Here is a 16,527-nt window from a genome sequence, read left to right on the forward strand (position 1 = left end):
ACCGGTACTTGTTTTTCATGTTTTCGGTATTTTCAATGGTACCAGTACTGACTCGAACCAGAAATGGTATGGTATTTGGTATAAGGTTTCACTCGTTTTCGGTGTCTGTATATTTTGGTACAGTATCAGTACAGTACTAATCTCATCCCTAAGTATGTATAACTTGTTTGTTTAGGAAAGAGTATCTGGAGATCACATGGGCGAGCTTGAGGTGTTTGGTTGAACCGTCGTTTGCGAAGCGATCGTTGATTAACCACCATGAATATCTTCCTGGAGCAAGTATTATTACATCTGATGCAGTTGGGATTGATAGAGAAGGTCAAGTTACAACCAAAGAAGGCTTCCAGATTGCATATGATTATCTTGTGATTGCCACAGGTCATATGAGTAAAGGGTGTGGTGACTAAAAGTGAGAGGATCAAGCAGTTTGAGGCAGGTAAATTTACCATATTACCCTTGGAAAGCTGGTATAGGTGATTTTGCAGATAGATTAGGGGTGTAAACGAGCCGAGCTTAACCTTGTTTAGGCCCAAGAGCTGGCTCGAGCTCGATAAGTGAAGCCCGTGCCCGTTTAAGTTTGGCTAGCTAGCCGATCTCTGAGTCGAGTAGGTCACAAGTGTCTTGGCTCGTTTATATCCCTGGGTAGAACTAGTTAACCAATATTAAAAGTGAATCATTATTAGTACATTTGTTTCTGAAGTAGAGTTGTAGAGGTGGCATTTTTGACCCGTTTACTTATATATGGGTCGATCATATTTGGGTCAAAAGGTTAAAATAAATAGTTAGCTTAAGAAGAAACGGGTCAAGCAAAGGTTGAACGGATCAAGAGTTCCTCAAAGTGTATTTTAATGCTTAAAAGCCTTCTAGATTATTATATTCAAACCACTATATTTTAATGAGATAATATACTCTTGATTATTATTTTTGACACACTAAGTATTTAGAAAAAAAAAATAAGTTGTTATTGTTGGACAGAAAGTAACCACACACCACTGACATGCCATACATGCCGTATGACAGACAAAAATTGGCCATAGGGGGTCGTCTGACGTGTTATATAGACACATCATACGGGTCATAATGTGTACATGGGTCGTATGAGGTGGTGAACGTTCAAACTTCAAATCATATGGGGTGTATGATGACTTAGACTGACACTCATAAGTGACTGATGCGACAACGCACATCACTGACAATGTGACATGTCATACAGGCCGTATGACAGAAGAAAATTGGGCATTCGGGGTCGTATGATGTTTTATACTGACACATCATACAGGGCATAATGTTTATACGGGCCGTGTTATGTGCTGTTACTTCAAGTCATACAGGTCGTATGATGTGTTAGAATGACACAGAGTAACAGAAGTGACTGATGTGACAGTGCAAACTGCTGACAAAGATTCAATCTTTAACTTTGCAGAATATGAAAAAATCCAATCTGCTAGTTCAATATTAATAGTCGGAGGCGGGCCCACTGGCGTAGAACTCGCAGCTGAAATTGCAGTCGATTTTCCAACTAAAAAAGTAAAGCTGGTTCACCGTAGTGCAAGACTACTTGAGTTCATCAGTGAAGCTGCTGGTAAAAAGGCGCTTGATTGGTTGACCGCTAGAAACGTTGAGGTCATTTTAGGTCAATCCGTTGACTTAAACTCCGGGTCAGATGGTGCTTATTTAACATCCAGTGGTGAAACTATCATTGCTGACTGTCACTTTAAATGCATAAGTGATCCAATCGGTTCATCATGGCTCAACGACACTATTCTCAAGGATTCTTTGGATGCTCGTGGCGGTTAATGGTTGATGCAAATTTACGAGTAAAGGGTTTTGATAATATTTTCGCAATTGGGGATATTACTGATGTTCCTGTAAGTTGGCCCGTTTATACATTGGTACTTTTAGAACATTTTATTACGATGTATTGGTGCGGGTTACATTTCTATCACTGGAGTAATGCGTCAAACTGGTCAGAAATTGCCCAACATGTATTTTTAAAAGAGAATTTTATATATACCCCTACAAACTTATGAAATATCATATATACCCTTAAAAACTAGTTAAAATATCAAATTTAACCGTTTCATTAAAAACCAATCAGGAAACTATTATTTTTCCTATAATTTCTAAAAATTTAAAATTTCATTCATACCCATTAACCAAAAGGGTTAAAAAGAATATATAGAAAAGGGTAGAGTTTTTATAAATTAAAAAAATATTAAAGAATGGTATATATAATATTTTAATTTTTGTTTGGAATAGGGTGTATATGAAATTTTCCGTAGACAGATCATATACTAAATAGGGGTAAGATTGTCATAAACAAAAAATCATTTGAATTGGGTATATATGATATTTTAAGTTTCAGTTACGCGTATATTATGATATTATAAATGGTTTTATGGAAATAATTTGAGTATTACTTAAATAACATAATATTTGTAATCTTATTTATCAAACCATAATTATTTTATGAAATGACACAATGTTTTAAATCTATAGGAACTCAAACAAGGATATTTAGCACAAAGCCATGCAACGGTGGCCGCCAACAATATAAAACTCCTGATAGAAGGAGGTGATGAGGGTAAGTTGGGCAAATACTCGCCGGACACGCTAGGACTTGCAATCGTGTCATTGGGGAGGCGAGATGCGTTGTCACAGATAAAATGTATAACAATGATCGGGCGGATTCCTGGTATGATTAAATCTAAAGACTTGTTTGTTGGGAAAACAAGAAAAGGCTTAGGGCTAAAAGGGTAATTTTGCTTCTTTTGCAAGAAAGCTTTTGTATGCTTTGGTTGTGTTTTTTTTTATGTACTAGTTAACCATATTACCATTATTACTTGTATTGTCTCAACACCCTAGTCACTATATGTACATACGGGCTTGCAGCCTGTTGTGCATGTAGTATGGCAGACAACCTATTGTATTGAATTCGTCTTGTATAGACGAGTATTATTGAAGTCGGGTTTTCATAACGTGTTTTAAACTTTAGTAATGTCACAAAACTTTTGTTTGTTTTGCTTCTCACATTTGTAATAGCATATTATGGATGCTTTTTGTTCATATTAGTATTTCACCTTCTCAACACAAATGACATGAACCTAACATGAAATTCACAGGTTTAGGTTTTGTCTAAATGGTTTCGGTTAGTTTCAGGGCGAACTTGCTACCACTTTCAGCTAAATGATCATGTTCATCTTGACTTGGCCGGTTCGCAGGTTGACCATTTAATTATATGCCAAAATTTGAAAGATAAAAGTGAAACATGTAGCAAATGTAGCTATTTAATATTCATTTGTAATTTTGTAGTAAAATTGCAATTAGAGTATGTCTATGCAAAAGGAAAATTAGTGTTAAACTGGTTGTGTTCATGTCAACCTTTAAACATTGTGTTTGGGTTAATATAATAACATTTTTTTCTGGTTCGTGTCGTAGTTTGGTTTTGATCCCTCGACTTGCAAATCTAACCCGTTTAATGCCCCTACTTTTATGAAAGACATGCTATTGAATTAAATTTCTTAAATTATAATTAATAATAATTAATCTTCTTAAAACCCCATAAACACAATGGGAAATAAGAAATTCTATTGTTTCTAAAACACCAATGACATCTCTTGAAATTAAGATATATTTTAATTTTTTTTTTATCTATTTTTCACCCAAACCATTTAATACTAAGTAAAAAATCCAATCTTTTTTTAAGCCTACGATTTTACAGATCTTTTGAAGAGATCTAATGGTATGATTCGATGTTAATATAACCTGACTAAGCTGCCAAAACCAAACCGTGTTGGTCAGTCATCCTGGCTAAGCCAACTCTTATCAATTTTCTTTAGTTCCTCCAAAGATTACAGTTAACGGTTTGACCAGTAAATTACTTCATTTAATCAGTAAATTCCGTGAAAACCAATCAAACCGGACCGTGAACAACCTTTCACCATTTAATGCTTACTCCATACAAAAAAGTGTATTTAAAAAAAAAAACTTTAAACCATGAAAACATGTGATTTGTCCCAAGTATTTTGATACTTTTTGCTGAGAAACTAGATCAGGGAACCATGATGGCATGGGACGACTCCCTTCCCCCTAAGATCCGTATCCACACCATCATTGAGTCTCAAGTACTCCGCATTCTCCGGATCCGAATAACCAAAAACCCCTAAAAACATTAGAGATTTGAAATTTAAACGAGATGAAGAAAGTATTCGGTATTAACAAGGACAAAGCACCTGCTCCTACACTCAATGAAGCTGAGCTCGAACCTAAACAAGCTCCGGCTCGGCTCGTTTCGTTTACATGATAATACGACAGAAATGCATTGCGTACAATTAACCACAATAAACAGCATATAAAACACTCAAATCAGCACTCGGTAACCTAAACTAATCAAATAATCCGAAACCCTACCCGATCGGAAGCTTCATTGAGTGTAGGACCAGGTGCTTTGCTCGGCTCGTTTGTTATTCAATTGTTTTATAAATTTCTAATGTGATATAATATTTATTACTTATATGTTTTTGTCATAATTTTTTATATAATAGTAGTTGCTATATAGATTTATTTAATACAAATTATATTAGTAAAAAGGTTGATCATATGCATTTCTGTTGTATTATTGTGTAAACGAGCTGAGTCGGGCTGAGTTTGAGCGTGTTAAGGTTTCAAGCTCGGCGAATTTTAGTTTTAGAGGGATTGAGCTTGAGCTCGGCACTTTTATTATTTAGTTGTTTTATTATATGTTTTAATAATTATTTGCATTATGTATTTATAATTGTTGTTTTTTAATATAGTATAGTATGTAAGTCAAACTTGGTAATTGTATATTGTATTTGAATGTCTATGTACAAGATGAATATAGGGATATATAAAGGGATTACAACTGAAACCTATAGACCATCCATATCCCTTGACTCTAAATATTCAGATCCCTTATGACTAAACATATTCTGTCTAATATTCCCCCGCAAGCTAAGGCCGGGAAGCGACCTGTAGCTTGGACCGTAATAGAAGAAATCTTTGTGAAGGCAGCGGCTTTGTGAATACATCAGCGATCTGATCATGTGTAGAAATAAACTGAACTGAGAGTTTCCCTTGTGCTACCTTTTCTCGAACAAAATGGAAATCAACTTCCACATGTTTGGTACGTGCATGAAAAACAGGATTCGCCGATAAGTAAGTAGCACCCAAATTATCACACCACAAAATGGGGGCCAAGGCAATAGGAACACACAATTCCTGCAAGAGGGTTTCAAGCCAAGTGAGCTCAGCAACCGTATCTGCTAGGGCTTTATATTCGGATTCTGTTGATGACCGAGAGACAGTCTTTTGTTTTCTAGCAGACCAGGACACTAGATTGGAGCCAAGATATATTGCAAATCCCCCAGTGGATCGACGGTCATCTGGACAACCTGCCCAATCAGCATCAGAAAAGGCGCTGAGGGAGTTAAAAGTAGCATACGTGTAAGCATGCAAGCGAGAACCAGACTTGTGTTGTAACAGAAGACCATAGTCGGCTGTGCCCTGAAGGTAACGAAGGATTCGTTTAACTGCAGACCAGTGGTTATCAGTAGGCGAGTGCATAAACTGGCAGACTTTGTTGACTGCAAATGTGATATCCGGGCGTGAAAGAGTCACATATTGAAGTGCCCCAACCATCTGCCGGTATTTAACCGGATTATCAAATTGTGGAGTATCACCAAGAGTCAAGTTAGCGGTGGTTGTGATGGGAGAGGGCACAGGTTTGGCATTAGATAGGCCCGCTCGATCGAGGAGTTCCATAATGTACTTCTTTTGGGAAAGAAGCATGTCAGCACCTTTGGGGCTGATTTCAATACCCAAAAAATAGGAAAGAGGGCCCATATCTTGAACAGCAAAAGACTTGCTAAGGCTGTGCACAACATTATCAATGGCTGTGGTGTTGTTACCTGTTAGAATAATGTCATCAACATACACCAGCATATATAAAAGGGTGCCTCGTGCCGAGTAAATAAAAAGAGATGGGTCAGTTTTTGACCCTTTAAAACTGAGGGCATGTAAAGCCGTGGAGAGGCGATGAAACCAATCTCTCGGGGCCTGTTTGAGCCCGTACAAAGATTTATGAAGTAGGCATACATGATCTGGTTTGTGTGGATCAACAAAACCAGGTGGTTGCTGCAAGTAAACCTTTTCTTTGAGATCACCATGAAGAAACGCATTTTGCACATCTAACTGTCGGAGTGGCCATCGTCTGGTGACAGCGAGTGAAAGAACGACACGTATAGTTGTGGATTTCACAACTGGACTAAAGGTCTCGTGATAATCAATACCCGGTTGTTGGTGAAACCCCTTGGCAACAAGACGTGCTTTGTAGCGCTTTATGGCTCCAGTTTGGTAACGTTTTAATTTGTACACCCATTTGCAAGCAACTACATTAACATTGTGACCCCGAGGAACTAAGGTCCAGGTGCCATTCCTGATTAGGGCTGAGTACTCTTCAGCCATAGCATGACGCCATTTAGGATCTTTGTTAGCAATGGTAAATGAGGTGGGTTCGGTAACAGAACCAATAGTGGTATAGGTGTGAAAAGAATGAGCATTATATTTGGTGGTTTGTTTAGGGTTAGACCGAAGGTTTTTAGGACGAACACGAGGTTGAGAGGGCTGGTCAGAAGAGCAAACGGGAGCAGCAGGCTGCTGGTCGGAAGAGGAGACGGGCTGCTGGTTTGGGATGCCTGCTGTATGTGCGAAAGGGCGGAGATTGGGCTGTAAGAGATGGGTTTGCAGCTTCTGGTTGTATTTGGGCTTGAGGAGAGGGTGGTAGTGTGGAAGGGGCTGAAGTAGATTGGGTTGTTGGTGTGTGAGGAGGAGTTGTTTGGGCTGGAATGAATTGATTTGTAGGTATTGCAGCTAATGGAGAAAAATCAGTTGGGTAGGACGAAACATAGGGAGATTGAGTTGGTGTAGTTGGAGTGTCGGTGTGGGTGTGGGAAGTATAGAAAGGAAAGTTTGATTCGTTAAAACGAACGTGGCGAGCGACGTAGATGCGATCAGAAGTAGGATCAAAGCATCTATAGCTATGATGAGAGGTGCTATACCCAAGAAACACACAAGATGTGGAGCGGAAATCCATTTTGTGTTTGTTGTAAGGACGAAGATGAGGGTAACATTGACACCCAAAAACCCGAAGGAAAGAGAAATCAGGTTTATGATTGAACACTTGTTCAAAAGGAGAGGTGTTTGAGTTTGTACGGGATGGCATTCGATTAATTAAGTAAACAACGGTGTTGAAAGCGTAATGCCAAAAACGTTGTGGAACATTTGATTGGGCAAGTAAGGTTAAACCGGTTTCAACCACATGTCGATGACGACGCTCTACAAAACCGTTTTGTTCACTCGTATGTGGACAAGATAATCGATGGATGATACCGAGACAGGAGAAAAACTGTGAAAGATTCCGAAATTCTCCTCCCCAATCGGTTTGAACGGATTTTAACTTAGTGTGGAATTGCCGTTCAACCATCGCTAGAAAACATTTAAAGGTGGCATACACATCAGATTTAAGTTTTAACGGGAAAATCCACATAAACCGGGAAAAATGATCAGCACACAATAAAAAATAACGATACCCATCAGAAGAGGTAACGGGAGCAGGTCCCCACACATCACAAAAAATTAAATCCAAAATACCATTGCTTTTATAAGTAGATGGTGACAGATGAAGTTTGGAAGATTTTCCAACTGGACATGAATTACAAAAAGAAACAGAACTCTTATTAGAAAGAGGTAAACAGTACTTAGAAAGCATAAATTGTAAAAGGTCTTTATGTGGATGACCAAGTCTTTGATGCCATGTGGTGGAGGAAGCACGTGTGGTTGAAAAGGCAACTTTGTGAACATGCTCAACCCTAAGAAGACAAAAGGAGTATAGCCCACCATTACTTGGACCCGTGAGGAGGGTGGTGCGTGTAAATATGTCCTTCACAGCAAAAAAAGTAGAGTGAAATTCAAAAAACACATTATTATCATGGCAGAATTTTTGAACCGAAAGAAGTTTTTGTTTAATTTCGGGAACATGAAGAATATTTGTGAGAGAAAAAGTTTTGGTTGGTGAGTAAAAACGAGAGGAACCAATATGTAGAATGGGTAACCCCTTACCATTGCCAACATGAAGATTGTCTTCGCCATGATACGGTTGTGCACCATCAAAGTCGGAGAGATCTGGTGCAACATGATTGGTGGAACCCGTGTCAGGAAGCCAAGAGGATTATGCTTGTGAGCGGTAAGGTTGTCTTCCCCTTAGTGTGGTAGGGTCACGGTTGGGGCATAGTGAAGGAACATGAGCAATACCACACTTGGTACATGTACCATAAACGGTGTTTTGGTTTGAAGCCCAAGAGAACTGGCTACGATTTCCTCCTCCCTGGTTACGGTTGGTGTTGTAATTACCCCTACCGCGGCGATTGTATTGACCACGACCCCTATTTCCACCAGACCGACTAGAGTAAAAGGCCTGTGGGGATGGTGAAACCTGCTGAGTTGCAGGTTGTAGTGTAAGGCCAAGCTGACCAACTAGTTGTTGTAGTTGTTTAAGTGTTGGTTGAGAGCGAGAGACACTAGTAGTGGAGGAGGCAGCAGATTCATGGCTGTTTGTAACAGCAGTGAACGCCTGAGCAGGAGAGATATCAGGTAGGGATTTCTTGACCATGTCATGGTCAGATAAAAGACCATGAAGTTCGGTAAATGCAGTTGGAAATTGACGAGTCAGAATAGTTGTTTTGAAACTGTTGTATTCTTCTCGAAATCCTGATATCACAAGCAGGACAAGATCTTTTTCTTTCACAGGTTCTCCAATATTGGCCAAAGCATCTGCATATCCCTGGGCTCGGGTGAAATAGGCTGAGGAAGTTTCATCACCTTGCATCTGGATCTTAAGCAGTTGTGTTTTAAGAGTAAATTCTCTTGAGGAAGTATGAGGCGCATACGCACGTTCAAGAGAGAGCCAAAGATCTCGTGAAGTATGTCCCTGAACATGCTGGAAGGACGCCTTAGAGATGGTAGATATGATCAGCGAACATGGGCATCATTGGCAGTCCATGTCGAGAAATTAGGGTTTGGATTGGAAGTTGGTTCATCTTTGTCTTTTCCAGAACTAGTGGCAGAACCTATATTTTCTGGTGGACACGGTATGGTTCCGTCCACATAACCAAACAGATTATTGGTAACCAAAAAGGGTTGGATCATGGTCTTCCAATAGCCATAGTTTGTTGGTGATAAGGTGAAACCAAACTTATGAGAATTATGGGCTGTTTTCTCAGTTGTGGTAAACGCAGCAAGGAGAGCCATTGTTTGGCTGTGTTAGAAAACAAGATGAGCCGGACTGTTGTGTCGGCGGTGGCAGCAGAGAGGCTAGGCTCTGATACCAAGTAAAACTTGGTAATTGTATATTGTATTTGAATGTCTATGTACAAGATGAATATAGGGATATATAAAGGGATTACAACTGAAACCTATAGACCATCCATATCCCTTGACTCTACATATTCAGATCCCTTATGACTAAACATATTCTGTCTAATAATGTATTGCTTGTATGTGTTCATCATAATTTGATGTATAATAAAATTTATTATATAAGTATATTAAATACAAATTATATTAGTAAAAAGGTTGTTTAGGTTTGCAATCCAGCTTGAGCTCGATATGTGAAGCTCAGGCCTGAGCTTGTTGAAGCTCGGCTCGATTCGAGTTTTTAACAAGCTAATCTCGAGTAGCTCACGAGCGGCTTGGCTTGTTTACACCGATAGTGTTATGCGTAAGAGATTCTAGGCTTGCATTTTGGCTTTGAATGATTGAATGATTGTATGAAACGTTGTGTTCTAGAAGGCGTCTAAGGAGTTCCATTACCAAATAGCAGTAGGGTTTGTAGCATCACCATCTAATGTGATTTGGATGAAATTTGCTATTGATGTTTTGATAAAAATTTTAGATTGGATCTGTTGAATGTGCAATGAAAGCCTAAAGGACAGTTAGTTGTAGGTAATTTAACATTGATTAAAATTACCTTCCAAGGTTATGATTGATTGAAATATCATGTGCAGTTGGATAATTGGTTTTCAGTTGTCACTAGCTATTATAGTATTATTTAAGGATGCTATTTTTTGATCTGTGTTTATCTTTTTGGTTTTAAATGTATTTTTTTTTCCTCTTAACTGTGTATAGACCGATGTTTGATTACTTTTTGTTGCTTATTTAGATCAATAAAAGAGGAGAGTCGGTAGATGAAAAAATCAAACGACTTGACGGGGAACTTGCTAAATATAAAGAGCAGATCAAAAGAACCTGTCCTGGTCCAGCTCAAGAAGCTGTGAAAGCTCGGGCAATGAGAATTCTCAAGCAGAAAAGAATGTAAGCTACTTTATGATAATGATAATGATATTTAGAATTTAATGATGACTTCAACCTTTAATCACTCGTGTCAGGTATGAAGGACAACGAGACATGCTGTACAACCAAACTTTCAATCTAGATCAAGTTGCATTTGCTTCTGAGGGCATAAAAGATGCTCAACAAACAGTATGTTTCATGATTATTATGTCGATTGCTTGTAATTCTCCCTAGCATTTATCTTCTAATCTAGCTTCTTAGAATTAGAGTGTGTTTGGATGTGCATATTATTATTATCATACGATTTAAAGTCATCATAATCACTTTAATGTTAATATTATAAGTAGGATTAGCTTAATCAAATTGGTTGTTTTAGGGGTCCCATTTTCACCTTATCGGTTTTGTTGGTAGCGCCATGTAGGCAATAGTTCAAAGCATGCAGGGTGGAGCTTTTTTTGTCCTCTAGGTGGAAGTTGCTGCCTACCTCCATGAAGTAGTGGACCCCACATCTAATTCTAGGGTCCGGTTTTTCTTAAATATGTGTGCGAACCATAAGTTTGCATTTTTTGTTTTGTTTGAGACATATATCCTTTTTTCAGTTATAACCAAACTTCAAACTCATGTCACTAATCGATTTTGTGTTTTTGTAGATGTCAGCTCTGAAAACAGCAAACAAAGAGTTGAAAGGAATGATGAAAACCGTAAAGATTCAAGAAATTGATGTAAGTACATGTTTTTATTTCTCTTTTTTTGTTGTCTATCATTCCGAATCCACTAAGTTTCTAAATTTGAACCCTTTGATTTGTTGATGTGAAGAATTTGCAAGATGACATGATGGATATGATGGAAGTTAGCAATGAAATACAAGAATCTCTCGGTAGAAGCTACAACGTGCCTGATGACATTGACGAAGAAGATCTCATGGGTGGTAAGCGTATAATAATAATGCTGACATGGCGGGCTATATGTTTGCCACATCAGTTGACAACTCACAATCTACCAAGTGCTTATTAATTAATAAATTCTGTGACATGAAATGCAGAACTCGATGCTCTTGAGGCAGATATGGGACTGGAAACCGAAGGCGAAGGGGTACCTTCATATCTTCAACCCGACAACGAGCCTAATTATGAAGAACTCAACTTCCCATCTGCTCCCACTGGGCATGCAATACCAGCACGAAAAGTTAACAATCATGTAAGTTTCATTTCTGACCCGCATATTGTGAACGGCTCAATTTGTGTTGACCCCAACATGTTTTAACTTATCTAAGCCCGGGCTGCTCCTGATCTTTTTCAGGTTGAAGATGAATTTGGCCTACCCCCAGTTCCTCGTGCATCCCTACGCGGTTAGGCCGAGGATTGTACGTTTGCAACTGACAGCTGGCGCAATGCGGTTGGTTAATTTCTTTAAGAACATTGTAAACAGTAAGTAGTATGCAAATTATGAACCATGCAAATTACTATCTTCAGATGATGATGATATATTCAATTAGCCAATTATGAACCATTTTTACTTCCATTTTCTTGCAAATACTATCGCAAACACACCGATCCGCGGTGTCATTAGGGCACTAAAAGCCGCCATTCGAATAAAGCAACAAAAACAAGACTACACATGGTTTTCAAAATGCAAAAACATCTAAGCCGACCGTACAATTTAATTCGTAGATAACATAACCCTACACTTGATCGTTTTCCAATGATGGAACCGCCGCTGCCTCTAATTTACCGACTTCCAGCTGTTGGTCCTCATCAGCCACCCCAGACTCCACAGCCGGCCCAGTCCCACCTTCCTCAACCGCTTGTTTCTCTTTCTTCTCCCCCGCATTGTCCTTATACATCACGTATACAACTAACTGTACCGCACCCAGTAAGCATCCGACCCCGTTGCATACCTTCAATTCGATTTCAAATTAATTAACATGATACAATAGTAAGTTGTGATGAGGTGAAAGATGAAAGGCTTACATAGAGAAAAGGGTCATTTCCAAGGAGGCCAAATATAAACCAAGAAGTCCCACACAAGAAAATACATAGAGATAGAAAAAATGGCATGAATTCCACACTCTTGGTTCTAATCACTGTTCTCTACAAAATGCAAAGTCAACAAAAGTCAAAAGATTCATAAACATTATAAAAATATTTTTTTTTAAAAGTAGAATAATTAATCTTTATATATTAATTTTTATTTTTGTAAACACAAAATACTTGGAATTGTTTCATTTGATTACTTTATAACTAGAGGTGTTCTTTGGGTTTCGGGTTTTTCACGTCGGGTTCAGAGTTTTAATTTTAGACCTAAAATGTTGAACCCAACCCAAATCGCTCATGGTTTTTCGGGTTCTGGTTATTTGGGTTCAGGTTTTTCGGGTATCCAAGAAAATAAAAAAAGTAAAGAAAAACAACGCGAAAACTAAAACAACATATTTTTCTTTACTTGTTACGTAAATAACCAAATAATAAATAAATATAATCTAGTAAAGCAACATATTTTTTTAATTTTGGTTGTGATTAGTCATAAATAGAAAAGATATATAAACAACAAATAGTCGATCAGCCATAATAGGCGGAATATGAACAAGTGGAATGTTTAGAGTGTTCTATATACGATGTAAATATATAATAATAATATCATATTTTTAAATAAATAGTTTATTCGGCTTTCTTGGGTTGACCCAAAACCTAGAAATCAAACCCAAGAACCAACCCGAATGATTTCGGTTCGGGTTTTTCAGATCGGGTTAGTTTGGGTTATCTCGTTTCAGGTTTCGAATAAAAGTGACAGACCTTATTTTGTTATAATCCTGACTTCTTTCGACCCAAACCCATTTTGACCTAAACCAAATTAACCAGTTTTTGAATTGACCCGGACCTGAACCAACCCGACCCGACCCGTTTATGTGTCCTAGTAAATATAAAGTGGACACGTTAAATACATTAAGGGGGTGTTTGGTACAGAGAATGGAAAAGGAGAGAAAATAGAAATGGAAATGGAATTGTAGAGAAAGAGAATTAGTATGGAGAATGAGAATCATTTCTCTTGTTTGATACACGAGAAAATAAACAGAGAACTCTACCATACCCAACCCCACCTCCACCCAACCTGACACCACTCACCACCGCAGCCCCACCACCACAGCCCCACCACCACCAGCACCACCACCACAGCCCCACCACCAGCACCACCACCACAGCCCTTTCTTCAACCACAGCCCACCACCACCGGCTGCCGCCACCAAATCCCCTTCTTCAATCACAGTACACAAGAAATTAAAAAGATTCAAATTTTTGGAACATAAGATATAGAAAAAGGAGACTCAATCTGTCATCACTGCCTCTTTGGAGATTTTGTGGTGGTGGTTGTGGTGGCGATGATGATGATGATAATCAGAAGCCACCTGCGACCACCGCCGATTCCACCACCACTGTCACCCACCTGCGACCACAATCACCCGACCATCTGAAAACCCTAACCTACCACGAACCACCACTTGAAACCCTAATCTCCGTTCACCCGTACCACCTGCAACCTACAACCGGTTACCATCTTTGTGTTCACCACTGCGAACGGCGGAGACGGGGTGGTGGTTGCAGACTTGGAGACGGGGTGGCGGTTGCAGACTTGGAGACGAGGTGGTGGCCGGAGACGAGGTGGTGACATGCTATGAGGAGGCTGCTGAGAAATGGATTTCTCTTTGTTTTAAAGAGAAATGGAATTCTCTAGTCTTAGAGAAATAGAAAGAGAAATAGAAATGAAAAGTGAAAAACAAACAAAAGAAATATTTCTAATTCCATTTCTCCCCAATCAAATCCCTCTACCAAACACCCCCTAACATGCATGGTGACTATAGAACTACAATATAAAATGTAACATTGTAACATTATTATTATTATTATTATTATTATACAAAAGTTATAACTTAAAAATGCTTACCACAACTGAGAGAGGCGAAGCATACATAATAACCGAAAACACCGCCGCGACGCAACCGCAGAACCACCGTCGGGTCTTCCCAGTGACCACGAAAACCGACACAATCGCCACCGTGGCAAATGTTGAAACAACAAACACAACTAACCAAACAACCTTCATTCTCTCCTTCTTTGGTGCATACATTACAAATATTATCACATACACACTCTCTATAACGGCGCCGGCGCCGTTAATAACCATTACAAGTTCGTTATTCTCCGACACGAATGGTAGCCCGTACCATGCGGATAAACTACAGTTGAGCAGTGTCATCGGGTATGGGATTCCGGAGAATTTTTCGGTTGATTTGTTTGCTATGATTCTCTGGAATGTGATCCTGCAAGTGATTAACGAATTTAGGAGCAGTGTAGTTTGTCGTTTAATATAATAAAAAATAATAATGATACTCGGTGAGTTTGATTTGCTAATAAAGGGATGAGCATCTTTTTGCTTTTTACTGAATACTGGTACCGGTACTGGTACTTTTCAGGGATTTCAATGGTACCAATCAGTACCAGAAAAAACTCTATATAGTATTTTTTTTACCTAATACGGGTACCCGTACTTGTTTTAATAATGACAAACATCTTTTTACTAAATATTGGTTTAGTATCGGTACTGACCAAACACAATCGGTACCGGTACTTGTTTTTCAAATTACCCGTACCAACAGTATTGAACCTAAAAAATCTATACTATATTCTTTTAACCGACTTAACACAATCAGTATCGGTACTCGTTTTTCAATTTTTTGGTACCGGTACCATTCAGTTTAGCTTTTTTTTTTTGGTATTTTCAATACTGCCGGTACCGATCAGTAGCGAACTGAAAAAATCCGTACGAAATTTTTTTTACTGAATATAGGTACCGAACGAACACAACCGGTACCAGTACTAGTACTTGTTTTCCATGTTTTTGGTATTTCCAATGTTACCGGTACCAACAGTACCAAACCTAAAAAACCTATACTATATTATTTTAATCAACTTAACACAATCAGCATTGGTACTCGTTTTTCATATTTTCAGTACCGGTACCATTAAGTTTCTTTTTTGTTTTCTAGTATTTTCAATAGTACCGGTACCGATCAGTAACCAACTGAAAAAATCCTTACAATATTTTTTTTTACCAAATACAAGTACCGGTACTCGTTTTTTTATGTTTTCAGTATTTCCAATGGTACCGGTACCAATCAGTACCAAACCGAAAAAACCGATATGGTGAAGTGATTACGTGGGAGCAAGGAAGAGGAAGAGTCCGGTGGCGTTTCCAAGGATGCCGAAGACAGTGTGGAGGATTAAAACTGCTGTCATTGTTGTGTTGATCGGAGAAGAAGATGTTAATGATGTGTTTAGAGGCACAAAGTGAATGTGGTGCTTGAATGAAATGATCAAAAACATATTAATATTAGTAACTGCTTTTTTTAACTGCTGTTGATTTAATAATAATAATAATAATAATAATAATAATAATAATAATAATAATTTTAAGATAAGTGTTCCCGCCATTTTTTAAGATATAAATTTTTTTTAAATCTGTCTGTATAATTCTTTTTAATTAAATAACTTTATGTATTAATCTCGCTTAATCTTCTCTGTTGGATTTACTAAATAGTTTTATCTCGTGATACTATAAGTTAGTGGTGGAGTTAGTACGGAAGAAACTTGGTGTTTAATGTGACTCGGACGAGTGTTCATGGGCGCTGGCCTTAGGTGAGGGATTTTCTCTGATCGAAATACGAGTGTATCCCGATATGGTGAATTTAGCCAGCGGCCCATTTGAAGGATTCGTCGGCTATTCAAAAAATAAGTTTACAGAATTATTGTTATTTTTATTAATTAATTTATTAGTTAACGGTCCAATAGGGTATTCAGCATGGTTATAAAAAACATGAGTAGGAGCCAATTAATCATCGATCAATCCTGATTAATCACCGATTAATCTAGATAATCGCTTCACCGGCCGACTAACAATTACTACAACACTGGTATTTACTATTTAGTAACTGGTCAGCAGATAATAATCATGCTCCTCAGGCTGAGGGGTGTGGAGCGCGAGAAAGGGCGCGTGAGCCCATCCGCTCGCGCCCCGGGGCGCGAGCACCACACCACCGAGGCGCGAGAGGGGCGGAGAGAGGGGCGCGAGCGCGGAAATCCAGGCAGGCGCGGATGGGCTAGCGGCTGGGAT

The 16,527-nt window shown here is 38.6% G+C and overlaps 2 protein-coding genes and 1 pseudogene across 3 annotated transcripts; 2 read left to right on the top strand and 1 right to left on the bottom strand.

Moving 5' to 3' along the window:
• Positions 1–152: 152 nt before the first annotated feature.
• Positions 153–2,806, top strand: LOC143569355 (uncharacterized; annotated as a pseudogene). The gene is made up of 3 exons (XR_013141722.1): positions 153–436; positions 1,424–1,868; positions 2,500–2,806. The product of XR_013141722.1 is annotated as an uncharacterized LOC143569355 (transcript).
• Positions 2,807–10,239: 7,433 nt separating this feature from the next.
• LOC143569356 (vacuolar protein sorting-associated protein 60.2-like) lies at positions 10,240–11,743 on the top strand. The gene is made up of 6 exons (XM_077055294.1): positions 10,240–10,386; positions 10,461–10,554; positions 11,016–11,087; positions 11,182–11,293; positions 11,408–11,562; positions 11,665–11,743. The coding sequence occupies exons 1-6, from the start codon at positions 10,361–10,363 to the stop codon at positions 11,716–11,718; spliced, it is 513 nt and encodes a 170-aa protein (XP_076911409.1). The 5' UTR covers positions 10,240–10,360; the 3' UTR covers positions 11,719–11,743.
• Positions 11,744–12,046: 303 nt separating this feature from the next.
• LOC143569357 (bidirectional sugar transporter SWEET1-like) lies at positions 12,047–15,653 on the bottom strand. Its single transcript, XM_077055295.1, has 4 exons — positions 15,574–15,653; positions 14,302–14,677; positions 12,336–12,455; positions 12,047–12,262 (listed from the first exon to the last, which is right to left on the bottom strand). The coding sequence occupies exons 1-4, from the start codon at positions 15,651–15,653 to the stop codon at positions 12,047–12,049; spliced, it is 792 nt and encodes a 263-aa protein (XP_076911410.1).
• Positions 15,654–16,527: the final 874 nt, after the last annotated feature.

Source organism: Bidens hawaiensis, unplaced genomic scaffold (assembly GCF_021521415.1).
Source record: "Bidens hawaiensis isolate Kalapana, Puna unplaced genomic scaffold, B.hawaiensis_p1.1 tig00024462_1, whole genome shotgun sequence".
In the NCBI taxonomy this organism is placed as follows: domain Eukaryota; kingdom Viridiplantae; phylum Streptophyta; class Magnoliopsida; order Asterales; family Asteraceae; genus Bidens; species Bidens hawaiensis.